At 42.5% G+C, this 18,484-nt stretch overlaps 1 protein-coding gene across 1 annotated transcript in view; it reads left to right on the forward strand.

Annotated features, from left to right (window-relative positions):
* Focad (focadhesin) overlaps nt 1-18,484 on the forward strand; it is a 289,636-nt gene that overhangs the window by 211,050 nt on the left and 60,102 nt on the right. The window contains exons 23-25 of the mRNA XM_075946771.1: nt 6,230-6,318; nt 9,117-9,161; nt 13,708-13,816. Coding sequence (XP_075802886.1) covers nt 6,230-6,318; nt 9,117-9,161; nt 13,708-13,816 — 243 coding nt within the window. The remainder of the gene's footprint in view (nt 1-6,229; nt 6,319-9,116; nt 9,162-13,707; nt 13,817-18,484) is intronic.

Below are 18,484 nucleotides of genomic sequence, written 5' to 3' on the forward strand. Positions count from 1 at the left end.
GTACTTAACTCCTATCCCTCACTGGATTATAGGCTCCTCTCCTCTCACATTGGTAGCCCTGTTTGTCTTTCTTTCTTTTTTTTTGAAGCTCTTACCATATTGATTTTTTAATTAATTAATAGTTAATTAATTAATTTTGTATCCCGACTGCAGTTTCCTCTTTTTCCTTTTCTTCCAGTACCCGCCTTGTCCCCACCCCCAACCCACTCCTCTGTTTCTGTTCCAGAAAGGGCTGGCCTTCCATGGATATCAGCAAAATATAGCAAGTCAAGTTGCAGTAAGACTAGTTGTTTCCCCATGAATTAAGACTGGGCAAGGAGACCCAGTATGAGGAATAGGCTCCCAAAAGCCAGCAGAAGAGTGGGAGACAGCCCTCCTCCCACTGTTAGGAGTCCCACAGAGGACCGAGCTACAGGACTGTAACATACTTGCCGATGGCATAGGTCCATCCACGTAGGTTCCCTGGCTGTCAGCGCAGTCTCTATGAGGATCCCTCGAGCTCCTCCTAATGTTTAGCTGAGTCTGCATCTGTTTCCATCCCTTGCTGGAGGAAGCCTCTCTGATGACAGTTGGCTAGCCACCAATCTATGAGTGTAGCAGAATATTGTTAGGGATCATTTCAGGGACTTTTTATTATTTTATTTTATTTTTGCCTCCAGCCGTGTTTGTTTCTGACCTAGGTCTCCTGGTCATCCAGCCTTTGGGTCTTGGTGCTTCAGGCAATGTCAGGGGTGGGCATACTTTCCTGTCATGGGTTGGGGACTCCCTCAGTCTCTAGGCCACCCTCACCTGAGCACACCCCATAGGTAGTACAGACTGTTGTCTGGTACCTGCAGTTGTCTTTATTCCTTCAGGACTTCCTTTGCTGTTGTCTGCCATCTGTGATATATAAAAACACACTCAGTTGGCCTACTTTCAATCCAGGATTACAAATGTTAATGTAGTTTTTAAATGTCAAATATAGTTTTTATCAGCTGGGAACTATTCAAATGGGCAAGGTTGAATTCTGTTTTGTGGCTGGAAAGTCATTGTTAAGAATGGCGTGTGCTGGGGGAGGGAGCTGAGATTACTTAAGTGACATGCTCAGAAGAAGACTTTTATGGAGTTTAAGGAATCATGGTGTCGTAGGTGAGAATGATGTCTGCTCTGTAAGGGCACAGAGAGTGAGAGCCAGAGCATGGGCCGGAAGGGAAATGACTGAGTTTCTGGACTTTTGTGTTCCCATCTCAAATTCCCATCTCAAACCTTGGTGCAGCAGAGCAAGTATTTAACCTAGAATTGGTAAAAGTGTAGAGCTTCTGACTCTTTAGAACTGAGGAGGGGCCCAGGGTCTCTGCATCCTCAACTCCAGGTCCTTCCTAGGTGCTTAGTATGCAGCCATTTTACACACCATTGTTTTAGTGTCCCCCCTGTAATCTGCAGAGCAAAACAGCAGCCTCAACTCAGGGTTATTTACCCAGTGTTTCTTCTCCCAAGTCTGGGTGCTCCTTATATTTTGAATAGTTCCTGGGTAAAGGAATGAGCTTCTGTCTGTGTGCTTCTGTGTCATCATATACCACCAGACAGTTTCCGTTCATGAGGAGAGATTCCAAGGCAGGACACAGACTTCATCTTCATGACTCCCTCAGTCATTTTGCAGTTTTTCCTGACCAGGCACAGTGCTGAGCATGTGGGTTACAGAAGGAAATGCCCCGTCCAGTCAAGGGAGCTACAGGCACCTTAGCAGTTTCACTGCAGCGTTCTCCATGCTTAACTACAGAAGGGACAAAATTCTGCAGACACCTGGACAGAAGGAAATGAGCAGCTGCTACAGTCAGCTGAGAATTTATATTGCTTTAAGGCAGTAGTTCCCAACCTGTGGGTCATGGCCCCTTTGGCAAACTTCTGTCTCCAAAACTATTTACATTAAGATTCATAACTGATGGAGGAAGGTCATTGGTTAAATAAAAAGAAACTGCTTGGCTCTCATTGGTTAGGAGATAGGTGGGAGGAGTAAACAGAACAGAACGCTGGGAGGAAGAGGAAGTGAGGTCAGACTCGACAGCTCTCCTCTCCGGAGCAGACACCTCAGAGAGAGACGCCATGCTACCTGCTCCAGGGAAGACGCACGCTATGAAGCTCCGACCCAGGATGGACTTAGGCTAGAATCTTCCCGGTAAGACCGGTGCTATACAGATGATAAGAAATGGGCTAGTCCAGGTGTGAGAGTTAGCCTAGAAGAGGCTAGGTAGAAATGAGCCAAGCGGTGTTTAAATGAATACAGTGTCTGTGTAATTATTTCGGGGCATAAACTAGCCGGGCAGGCGGCTGGGTGTTGGGGACGCAGCCTCGCCACCGCCCATATTACTACACATAACAGTAACAGCTGTAGAGTAGCAATGAGAGCAATGTTATGGTGGGGGTCACCACAGCATGAGGAACTGTGTCCAAGGGCTGCAGCATTAGGAGGGTGAGAACCACTGCTTTAAGGGAAGAAGGGCTAAGTTGAACAGGATTGCGATATAATTTACACTTTACAAAAGTTTCTGTTTTCTCCATAACTGCTGCTATTGTTTGAATAACTAGTATGTAGCTAACATTTAATATACACCATTTCAGTTCATCTTGACAGAAACCCCGTGAAGTATATGTTATCAAACCCATGTATAATGGTATTATCGGTGGACAAGCAGGGTCAGCTAGGAAAGGAAAGCAAACAGCTCAAAGCCAACAGTTGGTAAATGGGAGAAATAGAATTTAATTCGGGAATCTTCTGATTCTAAGGCCTCACATGTTTGCCTAGCACCATCATCAGTTATAGTAGTAAGTAACACAGGTTGGTGTAACACTTTATTTCCTCATTACATTCATTAATTTAGTGTGCATCTGTGCCTACGTGGGTGTAGGCATGCCATGGTACACACGTGGAAATAAGAGGAGTTTGTGAGAATAGTAGGTGCGGGTCTCGGGACTGAATTCAGGTCATCAGGATGGGAGGGAGTGTCCTACCTGCTGAGCCAGCCTTCTTGTACCAGTCTAATAAAGGGCGAATCTATTTGTGAGAAGTTTTTTTATTTTTAATAATGTAGGTCAAGTATTCTCTTCTGCTGGCGTAGTGATGTGTGCATTTGTCTGCTTTCGCTTAAGACCTCTTCACATCCTGTTGCATTGACAGTCTGTGAAAACGTGAGCCTGAAAGGCTCGAGTGAGGAACTCAGCAGTGTGCCGTAGGTTTGTCGCCACTGCCTGAGAGGCACTGATGGGCTTGGCCGCTGAGTTTGACTGTATTTGGAACTTACAGCATCCTAGGTGAACTGAAGCAGCGTTGAGTTCCTTACCCATTACAAGAATCTGTGTCCTGGAGGTGTCTTCTGTTAGTTACAGCAGCTATGCATACTTCTGTCTGTTGCTGGGCAGGTTTGGTAGCATTAAAGTCCATCTGTTAGAGGAGCCTTTTCCTTGGTTAACCTTAGGTGACAGGCTGAAAGGGGTTCGTCCTACACTAGTTCCTAAACATGGGTAGTGATAGGGCACGGATAGTTTGAGACCTGAATACTGCTAGTGCCTTCTGCTTAGTCATCTCCCGACTTACCCAAGTTTTCCAGAGGAACGTGGGATTCTAATTGCATGTCAGTTTTCCGGACATGCTGGAAGTAAGTGGATTTCTTCCCATCCAGGGAGAAAATACAGAGACAGACTGATCAGGTGTTCTCATACTGTCTCGCTAGCGAGTGTTCTAATTGGCTCTTCACCAACCTGGTTGGCAAGGAACTTTCTATTCTTTCCTTTGTTTTATTGCTCTTTTTGGATGCTGAGGAAGTTCAGGCCTCCAGCTCTGGGAAAAAGTCTCTTTGAGAGCATGTGATGTCACACAGGAGAGAGTTATGAAGGCTGGTTGACGTGGACATGCTTCCTTAGTTGGTTAGCTACCTATTAAACAGTCTGAAATGAATGCTGTAATTGTGAACTAAGATCTGTAATAAGTTAACTTCCGAGCACTTGAATTTTTTCTTTTGTGTAGATTTTGGTGCGGGAGATTGGACCCAGGGCCATGCGTGTGTTAAGTGTGTGCTCTGTCACTGAGCTACATACCTGGCTTCTGTTGCTTCTTTTTAACATATAATTGTTTATTGCATCCTCGAGTACTTCTTTGTATTGTCTACTGATAGTAAGAGGGATGGATGGATTACTAATTGGAATCTATGCATGACCTAAAAACCTCAGTTCAGGTGATTATTTCAGCTTGTTCTTTCCCAGCTTTTCTGCCTTAACCAAATGAAAATGATTTTACACTTCCTACCTTTCTAGGAGACCAGTATAAAGGTTAAACATCAGCAATATCTTTTTTTTAATTTATTTATTTATTAAAGATTTCTGCCTCCTCCCCGCCACCGCCTCCCATTTCCCTCTCCCTCCCCCCGATCAAGTCCTCCTCCCTCATCAGCCCAAAGAGCAATCAGGGTTCAGTTTGACAGTCTCTGACACTTTATTGTGAGAGAATACCTTAGGACCCTGTCTTTAGTTACTTTTCCTTTGCTAAACACCATGACTAAGGTAAGTTATAAAAGAAAAATTTTAAAACATCAGAGCCCTCCCTCAGTGACACACCTCCTCCCATAAGGACATACTTTTCAGTCCTTCCCAAACAGTTCCACCGACTGGGAACCAAGCATTCAAATATATGAGCCTATTGGGGGCATTGTCATTCAAAGCACCATGGACACTAAGTAGTCAATGAGAAAGCGACAACCAGTTGCCCATATCTCACCCACGCTGTGGGAGGCATGGAAGTCGGTGAGGAACTTGTGGGGAAAAAGCAGGGGTTCAGTAAGAGCAGGAATAATAGATGGTAGTGGGGATGTATCTGATCAAAATACACACACACACACACACACATGTGTGTGTGTGTGTGTGTGTCGCAGTGTTTGATTTCTAGCAACCATGTCAGGTGGCTGATTGGCTGTTCCCAGACTGTTTTGCCAGGGAGTGTTCCGATTGGCTATTGGGGGGGGCATTATTATTCAGAGCACAACAGACACTAAGTAGTCTAATTGGCTATTCACTGTAGCTCCAGAAAATATAATGCCCTCATCTAGCCTTGATGGGCACCTGCACACACATAACGTATATTTACACACAAACACATGAATATAATATTTAATTTAAAAAAAGTTGGACAGACAGGAATCCAGAGTTAGTAGACCTTTGAAAGGATACGCAACCTCATTAGTAAACAGTGAAATCAAATTAAACCATGGTGGGTATCTCAAGAATGATGATGCTCTACTGAAGATATTCATAATGATATGAAATAACCAGAATAAATGACTTTATTATTTTTTAATTAAAAGTTCTGTTTTATTATTTTATGTGTATGGGGTTTTGCCTGCATATTTTGTTCCACTTACATGCAGTACCCACATAGGCCTGAAGATGACGTAAGATTCCATTGGAACTGGATTGCAGATGGTTCTGAGATGCTATGTGGGTGCTGGGAATCAATTCTGGGTCCTCTAGAAGAGCAATCAGTGCTTTTCAACTCCACACTATCTCTCCAGCCCCCAAACCTTCTAGAAATAGCTAAGCATTGCTCTATATGCTTAATAAAATCTGAGCTCTTGTCCAAGTTAGAATCCATCAGTAAACTACTGTTTTAATTACATTAGATAATATCATTGATAACAGAATAAAGGAATAATGGAATAAAGTGAAATACCTGATTACAGTAATACAGTAAAAACTAAAAGGTTTAATAATTGGAAGGTGTTGGTCTTAAAGGAACAATATTAACTATATTTTTGTTACATGGCTGAAGTTGGCATATGTTTTTATAAGTTTATCCAAGAAGTATTAATGAATACTAGTGATTACCATTTTTCACATAATGCCTGCATCTCAAGTTTTGCATTCTCATCTAATTAATCTCCTGCTGTGCTGTCGTGACAGTGGTGTTCAGACCTCAGTCTTTGCATATCTAAAATTATCAGCTGCCATTGCCATGTCACAGACTTTTAAAACGGGACTGTGAGAAGCAGATCTGCTTTGAAAGGCCTGAAGTGAAGCCTGAACTGGCTGATCCTGCAGCCTCTTTAGGCCTCTTCCCTAGCGAATGCAGGAATTCACCGAGCGGGGATGTGAGTGACTCACTGACTTTCAAGGTCTACTATGCCATCAGGACCACTTGTGGCCGGTTTCCAATGGAATTTTAGCCAGCAGCTCTGCATGCTGATCCCTCTTGTGTGGTTTGCAGGGCAGGATAGCGGAGCTGGAACTGCAGTTGCAGCATGGGAAAGAAGGACCCGAGGAGGTGCAGTACAAGCGAAATACAGCCTGGCTCTGGTAAGCAGATGACATTCAGCTGCACACTGTTGTCACAGGACGTGAGCAATGAAGGGAACAGTAAATGCCTTAAAAGCTTCCTTGCTGACTGCATTACCTTTTGTGTGAGCCAGAGGGAACTCGATAGGTTTATCACCTACTCCCTAGATACGTTTGTATGCATCCATGCTTGCATTCCTATCCCTCGGGGTCTGTGAAGGATTGTTACCAGTATCCCCTGCAGAGAGCAAAACCTACTGAGGTCATGTCTCATATACACAGCATAGTGCTTACTTGTAATCTATGCACATCCTCCTACATATAAATCACCTCCAGATTACTTTGCTAACCTATACAATGTTAATTCTGGGACTATCCTTGTGAACTATTAATGTTCCAGGAAAGTGACAAGAGTCTACACAAGTACAGTCCAGATATAATGTTGCCCAAATATTTGTAATCTGTTTGGTTATATTTATAGACTTGGAACTCACAGGTACAGAGGGCTAACTGTACTAATATGTCTCTACTTTTTTTTTCTAGTGCAGTGTGGGAATGGTTTGGTCCCCTTAGCATTGTTTTTTTAACTGATTGTTTTAGTCCTTTTGAGTAAAAATTCTATTTCCCCAGTCAATGCATTGCCATTCCCCCTCATATGGAGTCTGGAATTTCTCCTCTTCCCCTTTCTACATGGTGATGATCTTCCTAACTCAGACCTTCAGTTTCTCAGCAGATGTTCTCTGGGGTGTCCTTACTGTATTACCCAGAATTTATAAATAGGGAAGTGTTGATTCTCTAGAGCCAGGGACAGAGAGTGGTCCAAGAAGGGGACCAGCATTGTGTCAAATATTGAAGATGGAGATTGAGAACTGGGTGTTCAGTCTAGCTTCTTGGAAGTCTTCTGTGACCACGAAGGGAACTGTTTGGGTGGAATTGTGGGATAAAAGCCAGACTAGGGATGGACTTGAAGCAGACCCAGTTACTTCTATTCTGAAAGGGTCTGATGCGAAAGAGCGGTCATGGTGTCAGTAGCAGTTGGAGGGCCTTTCTTCCCTGGGAGCGGAGATACTACAGCATCTTCACTTGCTGAGGGCAAGGATACAGGAAGGGGAAACTGGTGGTGCAGTGGAGAGAGTCGGGCCAGGAGAAGCTCAGGGAACCACGTGTGTCTGTTAATAGACAGCTCCTCAGTAGTTACTGTCACATGCTGAAAAGTAAAAGACTACAGAAAGTGTGGACAATCTGTAGGGAAATTCGTCATTGAATTACTTTTAAAATTATGCTTGTGGTCTATTAGAGCCATTGCAGTTGGTTCTTCAGGATGACTTATTCTCAGGAAATCTGACTCGACTTACTAAGGGTTTATTATGTCAGGTGCAAAACGTTCTGAATATTAAGTTTTATATTCATAAAAAATGTTGAGGGGCTGGAGAAATGGTTCCACAGTTAAGAGTACTTTCTGTTCTTACAAAGGACCTGAGCTTAGCTCCCAGCAATCACACAAGGTGGCTCCCAACCACTTGAAATTTCACTTCCAGGGATTTAATACCATCTTCTGCCCTCTGAGGACACCCATACATACGGAGTATGTGCACATACAACACCACATGCATACACATCAATAAAAATAAATCTTCAAAGATTTAAAAACAATGTAAATCCCACACACAGTGCTTTCTACTCTACCTCAGAGCTCCTATGTTGGAAAAGATGTTTTAGTCTGTAAATATTTAAACTGAGCATACCTTCCAGCCCATAGGTATAATTATCTTCTTTTGGCATTGGTATTTGAAGCTGTATTTTATATATGCATATAGTGATTTCTGTATATACAGTTTGGATACAGTAAATTGATATTGTGGTGAGCTCTCATGCAAAAAGGAGAGAACAGTATCATTTGGGGCGACCATTACAGAGATACAGTAGACTGGGTGGCTTCAACAACAGAAGATTTTTTCCAGTTCTGGAATCTGGGAACCAGTTAAGTCCTCCCATCCTGTGTATCCTTACATGGGGGAAATGGAAAGAAAGCAAGTTTCCTCATACCTGTTCCTGTGCGAGCACCGAGTCTGTCTGTGAAGGCTCTACCTCCAATTACTATTAGATTTGGGTGAACTCAGCATAGGTTTAGGAGAAGGCAACGCTCAGTCCATGGAAGAGTAAAGCAAAGGGTAGCTATGCCCCCTCTACTCCACGGGGATGGCACTGACAGCTGTGCCCGCACCACTCCACGGGGCTGGTACTGACAACCGAGCACCCACCACTCCACGGGGCTGGCACTGACAACTGTGCCCCCACCATTCCACTGGGATGGCACTGACACCCGAGCACCTACCTCTCCACAGGGCTGGCATTAACACCCAAGCACCCACCTCTCCACGGGGCTGGAACTGACAACACTGTCTGTCTGGCCTGCTTAGTTACATTTTCTCCGTACCCATATTCACTAAGCGATCCTACAAAGAAGGGAATAAAGCTGACTCTGGAATAAAGCTCTTACTATCGACCTTTTCCAAGGCCAGTTCTGCACTTGTACTTTTAAAACCCAGAGGCATTGCTGGAAGTTTTAAATTAATTTTTGACATTCATTATTTATTTGTGTGTCAGAGCATATAGGCCTGCATGTCCTACAATGATTTGGTCTTTTTCCTTGTACCAGTGATCAAACTTTCCAGTGATCAAACTTAGGTCCTCGGGTACCTTTGCCTGCTGAGACATATGACTAGCCTTCTGGAAATTCTTAGAAATTGACGAATAAGGTAGTAGGTGCAGTCGTTGGTGTCATATAAGCTCATGTCTGTTTTCCATCTTTATTGCAGGGTCAGAGACATGCTAACTGATGAGATCACCAAGACAGCTGCAAAGTAAGTCATTTATTCTACCCACAATACCAATAAACCTTTCACTCCTGGACAGGTACATACACTTTCTCCTTTTAGGGCATTTCATAACATTAAGAACTATAAAGTAATTTTCTTTGGTTACTTTTTTTTTATAGAAAACCACTGTTAACTCCCGTCAACTATACTAATTCCCACCTCATGCCTTTTTGTACACAGAGGGGCGGATGCAAATGCATTCCTTTTTAATAGAGAGATATTCAACCTGAACATGTAACAAATGCCATGTGGTTTGGCTTAAATGTAAAGGATTATAACTTAGTTCAAGGAGGAAAAATGAATTCTGGAGAATGGAAGTTGCATTGGGTATACAAATAGATTATTGAATCTCTGTTGCAATGCAGCAAATAAAGTGGGACCCCTCTTACACTTCCTGGTTGCTATGGGGTCCAGCATGTCTAAAAATCTGATTCTAATTAGCAATTCATCTGGCCTTGGATAACCCTCATCAGCTCTATGACACACTTTAAAAATGAATTTTATATATACAGCAGTAATACAAAGACTCCGTGAAAGGCAATGTCAGTCATATCCTGGCGGTGGTCTGAACAAAAATTAGTTGAGTGTTACTGCCGTGAGGCTTTTTATTTACCCTACGCCAAAGCTCACTAAGGAAATTACCCCCTAATGAACTTGCAGGAGCCATCACTTCAGGCCTCTCCGCTAACAAGCTGACTAATTGTTCCTGGCAGCAGAGACACAAGCCAGTTGCATTCATATCTCCCTTCCACCATCACCCTCTGCTGCTGTGTGTGTTGCCTTGCTTTCTTAGTCTCCAATGACATAGTCACTCTCCTGCCCTGGGATTTCATGTGCACTGAAGCCCGTGTCATATCCTGGGACAGAATGTAGCTATAAAGACTAGGCATGAAGAGAACACAGTAACAGCTGTATAATCGCAAAGTGGATCTCAGCCTGTGCTCAGTACTCACCCCTGTGCCCCCCACTGAATAAAGGAGAAGAGAACTGGTGGTCTCCTGTCCACACTGCTGGGGTGGGCATGGGGAAACCCGGTGCAGAAAGGATGTTATTTTAGGGATGCATCTGCTTTGCTGCTGCACAGGTGAGGATGGGTGACCTTGAATTCTTTCCTCTTGTGGTTTATGTTACTGTGCAGTGCTGTTCTTACATCCTCTTTGAAACAGGGCATTTGGAGCAGAAAGCTTGGACGATAAAGAAACAAGCAGGTTTATGTTCAGATAAACTATAATTTTGCCTCTGAAATCACCTTTATACCTCTGTTCTTGAATCTTATTTCAACACGACCTTTCTCTATAGGTTTCTGAAACAGCACATTGCTACTAGTGCCCAAGCCAATGTATTCAATTCTCAGGGCACACAATGAAACAATCCATACTCTTATTGGATTACTACCTATTTATCAAAAGCTTCACAGTGTATTTTTGTAGATTTTTGTCTTATAAAGCAGTTGAGATAGTGCTAACTGTGGCAGGCAGAGAACAGGACATTGTTTAAGGTCCAGAGGCTGAACGAAGAGATGGAATAGGAGAAAACGGTGGCCACTTTCTCTCCACATCTTCCCAGTGGCTTCCTTGACCCAGGCAGAGCCCTCTCTCCTACCCTTTGACAGTTTAGCTGCCTTGGCTGCCTGAGGCCGGGGCTTGTTTCGTTCTCTGGTAAGGTAAATGCAAAAAGTAACCTCCAGTCACAGTTACTGACTTGTTCATTTGAGAGAGTATTTTTGAGAATCAGGGTTGTGATAAGGCAGAACCAGAACATGGATAAGACGGATGACTGATGGCAATTTGTTTTCATTATTATTAATTAAATGGGTTTGAACTCAAAGACGAAAATCCCCAAATGATTGGGTCACTTTGCTGATATGTAATGCAATACTCTGTCCCTCAGAAAGCGCCACTGAAGCTCATCCTTCCTTGTGCTTTTTAATTAGGTTAATGACATCAGTTTGTTCCAAAGGACAATTTAATTAAAATGTCAGTGGTGTTGCTTAGAAAAAAGACTGTACTGATGCTGACATGTTATTATGCAAATCAGTCACAGCTGTTCGACTGGTAGGGGATAGTTATTCGAGTAACAAGGCAGCAAGTTTGTGCCGCTCTGGTCGCAGACTTCACCAGCCGGCTCTTCCTTGATGTTTGCTAAGTATGTAGTGTGTACTGTAATCCACGAGCTGATGTTGTGGCTATGTCGCAGGTCTCCAGGCCTGGTGCCTTCTCTAGCTGGGAACCTGACTCATGGATGCTTTGTGTAGACTGGAGCAATTATGTTCTAGCTGGAAATTAATGTCTAGATAAAATTCAGCCTACATCCAACGATCTCATTACTGTGGCCTGAAATATATTTTCCTTTATTTTCCACAGTCTGTACACACTCAGGTGTGTCAAGATGAGTGAAATAGAGTGATGTGGAATCCCAGTTTATCCTGCAGCAGGCATGGCTAGAGAGATTGCACAGTGGCTGAGAACATGCACTGCTGTTATAGAGGACACAAGTTTGCATCTCAGCACCCATGTCAGCACTCACTCCTGCATAGCCTGCCCCAGGGGATCTGATTTCCTCCTCAGGTCTCCACTGGCATGATGTCATCAACACACACATATCATATACTCCCATGGACATGCATACCTACACACAAGTTTAAAAATCAGAATAAATCTTTAAAAAGACATAGGCTAAATTCTCCTTTTAACTTGAGTATTATAACTTTTTATGTAAGATGCATGTTTAATGAGATTTGATATGCAATTCTGGGTAGCCAGAATTAACTGTTTTCTGTGTAGTGAGAAGACTAAAGATTTAATTTTCAGATGACTGGGAATTTTAAACAACTTCATCTTCCCTCCCTCTCCTTCTTCTCCTTCTCCCCCTTCTCCCCCACATCCATCCTCAGGGATTAACATTTCCCCAACCTCAGTAGGAGCCATTTGTTCAGAGCTCTAGGAGTCCTTCCAGTGTTTTCATCCCAGTTCCCCAGTATGAATGTTGATGCCTTCCTTACTGACTCAAGGCAGACCTCACAGAAGACCAAACTGAAGGGTGGTCAACAAAATGAGCAAGTTGCAGAGCAGGGCTGAGCTGAACTGCTTCTGCTCAAGGTGGGAGGGAGAGAGGCAGAAAGGATTAAGTAAATGAAGACTTGATTCCTATAAAATAGAGACAAACATGCAAAAACGCATGTTCTCGGATCCAGCTTTGTGCGGAGTGATCTGGAGGTGGGAACCAGGCTTGCCTGGAGAACTAGTGTGAAGGCCGTCCTCACCCTCTGCTTCTGCTCTAACCCTGTACTGCCTAGAAGGAATGCATGCAGTGAGCTCAGGCTCAGGCTCCATTCCAGGGCTCTGGGGACATTCTCTGTGGACATTATGAAGATACAGTTATATACCCCGGAGTAGCATCTTGAGATGGGGACGTTCTGCTGCAGACAGCAGCTCATCGTTGTCTCATCCAGAGTTTTCTTCCGTAGGATTAGCCTGGGAAGTGTAATAAATGTACATCTTTGCATGCTAAGTATATATGAAAGTTTGGTAATTTTTATGATGCCAAGTTATGAAGTAAAAAATAAGAGTGTTTAGTGTTAATATTAGAAAACTATCATTTGAATTATTTAACAGGACAACTCTCAATCCAAGTAGTCTTAAAACAGTCCTCCCCCCATCTCATCTGGAATCATCAAGTCGTATTATGAAATGACTCTAAGGTTTCTGGTCTTGATTTAGTGGGATAAGGGAGAAGGAGAGTCGTGACAGCCAAACTCTGCCACATCTTTTGTGGGAATAAAGGACACTTGTGACCTGATTCAGGGGGAGCTGCTTCCACACGCTGCTGCTTCACAAGGGGCCATTACACTTTGCTAGGTGTTTAATTCTGTTTGGGGAATAAATCAACAAATTCAGATTGCCCAAAATGACATATAATAATATAGCTTGGGAATTCTTTGTCAGCGAATGAAATAAGATTCATAGGAAGAAAACGTAGACATAAAGAGCTAGCATTTCTAAGTTGCACAAGGTTGTAATGATCATGGTGAGGAAAGTGTCAGCACAGACGTTATTGGTATCTGGGGGATAAACAGACCAATGCCTTCTAAAGTTTACTTTGATTTCAAGACAGGGATAACTAGGTATCCCTGTCTGTCCTGGAGCTTAGATGATGATGACCTTGAACTCACAGAGATTAGCCTGCCTTTGCTTCCGGAGCGCTGGGATTAAAGGTGTGCACCACCACACCTGGCTGATTATTTTTATTTTCTATGCATAGTGTTTTGCCTGCATATGTATGTGTATCCTATGTATGCCTGGGGCCCATGGAGTCTGGAAGCATGTCAGATTTCTGGAACTGGATTATTGATGGTTGTGAACTGCCATGCTGGGAACTAAAGTCAGGTCCTCTGCAAGAACAAGTAGTCTAAGTCCCGTAGCTGCATCCTCTTTCTTGTTTCAGCCAGCTCTGTGCTGCAGTGTCTGTGTTCTCCCACCTTGTCTGCTTTCCCATGATAGTGTCTTCTCTCCTGGAATCTTTTCTAACACAGGGAGAGTCCAGTGGTCAAAGGAAATGCCCTGTTGGCCCTAAGCAGCCTTGCTGTTGTGGTGTCCAAGCACGAAGCCAGCCTTTCCTCAGATACTGATGGAGTCCTGGAGGTGAGTTGAGGGGATTTAGGGCATGTGGGCTTTGGCTACATCTCTTCAGTCCTGACTTAGGTAGCCTGGGACTAGGTTTGCAAAGTTAAATTCTGGGACTGCATCTTCAAATCTTCCTGATTCACTTGTGTTTCTGTTCTGCTTTCCCCAGTGTGGTTAAGTGGTCATTTCCATCTGAAGGTGCTAATTTTACGAAACAAGGGCCGTCTTTCTGTGATTACATCACTGCTAACCAATTTTAGGAGGTTAACCAGGCTTACCGAAAGTGAACAATGCTGTCAGAAAATGATAAATAAGCTGTGTTTACACACTGAAATGTTGTACTTTGCATTTTAATTGTAGATGTCAATGATAAAGTGCCTATTCATTGTTGCAAGGCATTTATTTCTTAATTAAACATGTGGCAGGCTGGCCAATATTCATTTCCAATGTACTTTTTCAGATAATTCATATCTGTCAAAATAAAAGGCTGTGGATTTGTTCTTGTTTAAAGTTCTATTATCTGTTAGCTATCATTATCCAGATATGATGTGGCCTGAGTAGTTAAAAACAAAACAAAACACAGTCTTTGGAATAACCCAGGCCTATATTTAAATTTCATGACTTTGACTTACTAGCTGTAAACCTTTGCATAGTGAGCTACACTTTTAGAGCCTGTTTCCCAATCTCTAAGATGGATTGACAGTACTTCCCAGATAATGGTACTGCAAGAATTAAATGAATTCGCCGACACACACACACACACACACACACACACACACACACACACCATCTCACGACAGCAGATAAATGCTAAGCTCTTGATAACTGAAGCCATCACTAACATCACTGTTTCTGTCCGAGAGGAGTGTTTTATGAGCCGTTTGTACTCTTGTTTTGTATTCATTTGGTCTGTTTGGGTTTTTAAGATACGGTCTCACTATATAGCCCAGGTTGGCCTCAACCTCTCTCTCCTGTCACATTCTCACAAGTACTGGGATCCGAGCTGTCACCTGCTCTGTGTTCTCCTTTCATGGTGCTTTTCTGGATGCAAGGAAACGAACTCCCATCTGTTGAAAAAAGAACTGAAAATACATTGGATTTGGAAACCCTTGGAATTGAAGACAAAACTTAAAGGCTGGGTTTGGGCAGGAAAAAGGTAGCCTCTGACACAAGCGCTATTGGAATAGCTCAGCAGACCATTCCTACTTGCGTCACTTGTTGTCCTTGCAGCCGCCATTTACAATTTAGATTCACAGGGTCCTGTGCACATGCCATTGGTAGGCTAAGAACACAGCTTCATCTGATCATTTAATTTATCTCTAAAGAACTGAGGAGAGAGAAGGAGGTGAGCTTAGAAACAGCCCAGTGAATCAAGGCAACCCTTCCTTGTGTGGAAAATGTGTCTATGGTTTTGTATAGGGCACCACCTAGTACTATCTCTCCTGTGGGTCATTGCGGTGAGACCCGTCCTGGTTAAGGGTAAGATAAGCACAGTCTAGTCAAACCTCTACTGGACCAGGATCAGGGAGGGGTCTCTGTCCTCTGAGTCAGGGGCAAACTTTCTTTGATTGGCTAAGTGCAAGATCTTCACTCTATCCCTGCCCTGGAGAGCAGCTCCTCTCTCTACCTAAGCACAAGACCCCCTCAGTGAACTTGAGATTCTTAAGTCAACTGTTTGCTTAGGCCTGCTCTAGTTCATCTGCTTTCTCACTCTTAGTAAACTGTGTAGTTTCACTAGTATTCGATGTCCTGCCTAATTTGTTGTTGGAGATACAAATAACCCAGTATCACATCCAGTGACATTGTCATCGGTGATCAGGAAAATCAGGACCGTGAGGCAAGGGCTACAGATATGTATTCCATGGAGAGAAGGGGGTGCGGCCCAGGGATATTATATGAATGATAAAGCATAATTAGTTAACATTCAAATATTTAACTTTGTTTTGTTTTAATAATGAAAAAGTTAAGGAAATGTTTCATTTCATTGAAAGATGTAACGGCGTAAATGAATGCAGACAGATTGTAAAAATATATACAGCTTTAATGGGGATTTAGACTTACAAAACCACCCTTCCCGGGAAAGCAGACGGGGCGGCTGGGCGCACGCCCAGCGGATTTATAGGTAAACATTAGCCCAAGGCAAACACGCCCCCTAAGGCTGGGCTTAACCCTACATCTCCCCCTTTTGTCTAAATAAGACAGAACTAAACCAAATACAACTATATACAATAATAACAAATAATAAATATAACAAACAATATTGAGAACAAAAGTTTTGCTAGACATTCTATCTCAAGGAGTCTAAATAATGTAGAGAGTATCTACAATTATATAATCTTCAACTCCGTCAAAGATCTGAGAAGGGAATAAGTATTACTTAACAAACGAGAGATATCCAAAATGTGCAACAATTGACAGAGACAACTGACTACCTGGGCAATCACCCAAAGTCTTGTTTGCAATGTTGAGTCAACCAACTTTGGCTAAGGCCTAACATAACTGACATACCATTAATAAATGCAAGGAACTTTCTTAGAATTATCCTACCCTGTCTTGGCAAGATAAGACAATGCTGTTTCATATCTTTATCAGTAATTGAGGTATGGGCTTCTCTTAAACCCAAGGCCAGTTCTGCCAAGAAGACAAGCTCCCAGTGGAGTGTCTTTGGTGCTCAACGTTCTCTCGGGAGTAGAGTGGCATTGCCAGGAGTAATTGTGTCTGGTTGGCACAGAATTCTAGGTTAGATTAAAGGCCATTTTCTACAGCTCTTCGAAGAGGCTGAAGATTATACTATCTATACTAAATATAATCTCTATGTATCTAAAAGACCTAATTAACCTAAAAATAAATATGACAAACATATAATTCTCAATACCTATCTAACTTGAAGACTAAAAGAATAAACAACTGTGCAATATATGAAGACAATGATCTTCAACTGTAAACAATGTCCATTACATATCAAATGTAAACAATGTTATTACATAAATAGTATCAGAGGTAGAAATGTACATTGTAATATGGTAGATGTATCAATACAATATAGACAAAGTTATAAGCATACTCTTATACAAAAATAGAGGTAGGAACACTCACATTCAATATTCAATATATCAATATACAGGAAACAGTACCAATACAATTTTCTAAAAACAGTAATTCACAAATACCAATCATCCCATCAAACCAGTTAATCCCCCCCTTTTTTGAAAGTACCCCTAATTCCATAAAATATCCCCCCATCCCCTCAACCCTGAACCAACCAGTAAAAGATGTCCCTAACCCTGAGGGCAAACTCTGTTGGGAAAGGGGACATCGTCCTCTAAAATTGCTTCTAGCTGACATGGGGGCAACGTTCTTCTTAGGGGCTCCTGTGAAAGCAAATGATGGTAAAATTCCCAAATAAACCTTTGACCTAAGAAAAGTGTAACTAGTCTCTGAGAGTTTTGAGAAGGTTCGGCCAGAGTGTTGTCAGAAATGTGCACCATTTGAAATTGTCTCGTGCAGTTGGTACCAAAAAAACAGGTCTAATTTTAGCACTTAAAAAATATTCATGACGTCATAAAAACCAGATTGAGTTGATGTTGTGGGGCCCCATCTTCATCCTGGAAACTTCAAAGATTACTGTAGGAAAATTTGTTGCTTGTTATGGGAAGTTTAAACATTAACAACAAAGACATATACTGACATATAAAGAAAGATACAGATATGAGGAAAGGCAAAGAAAGTTTATCAAGTATATAATTATTCTTATTTTGTTTCATTTCATGGCTCCTGACCTGAGACAGAAACTCTGAAATATCTCTTATCAACAGGCTTGGGATTGAAGAGGGACTGAGTCATAGTCCAACTCCAAAACCAGCTCTACATATTTATAAAGAAATGTTTAATAAGATATATATAAATTTAATACTTACAGAATATGTCCATCCATCAGTAATTAAATATTCAGTGTCTCTTAAATTTTTTGAAGATGAGTATTTTCCTGTGGAGATAAGAAAAGAACCCTGCCCCCAACCTATCTCGTAAAGACTTTATCATATTTCTATTATCAAACCATATAGTACCAAGGAAAACTACAAATCCCAGAAGGATCCATAGATGTGGGGTGATAGACACCTCTTGTAAAATCTCCCATATTGTACACTCAAAAAGGCTGTTAAAGTCTTGAATGGTAACGTTTTTAGACATTTTATTTATAAAAGAAATTTTTTTTACCTGCAATGACCAGTTCCTGCCAGTGGTGGCGAAAGAGTCCACTTGAGTCCACGTGGCCTAAGTCTGAAACAATTGACTCAAAACCAAAAGTTGGAGCAGACACCAGGCTGATAAACAGCAATTGGGGGGTGTTGTGCTTTCCTGTCGCTTTAAGGGACAAGCCACGCCCACTCCCATTACCTCTGACCTGCCCGCTGACATCTTGGGCCCTTCCTTTTCTGCTTCCTTGATGTGCGTGCTTTTTATTATAAGGAAGACCTGGGAATGTTGTGCTTTCCTGTCCTTTTAAGGGACAAGCCACGCCCACTCCCATTACCTCTGACCTGCCCGCCACCATCTTGGGCCCTTCCTTTTCTGCTTCCTTGACGTGCGTGCTTTTTATTATAAGGAAGACCTGGGAATGTTGTGCTTTCCTGTCCCTTTAAGGGACAAGCCATGCCCACTCCCTCCCTCATCCACTGAGGCAGG

Source organism: Microtus pennsylvanicus, chromosome 13 (genome assembly GCF_037038515.1).
Source record: "Microtus pennsylvanicus isolate mMicPen1 chromosome 13, mMicPen1.hap1, whole genome shotgun sequence".
NCBI lineage: Eukaryota > Metazoa > Chordata > Mammalia > Rodentia > Cricetidae > Microtus > Microtus pennsylvanicus.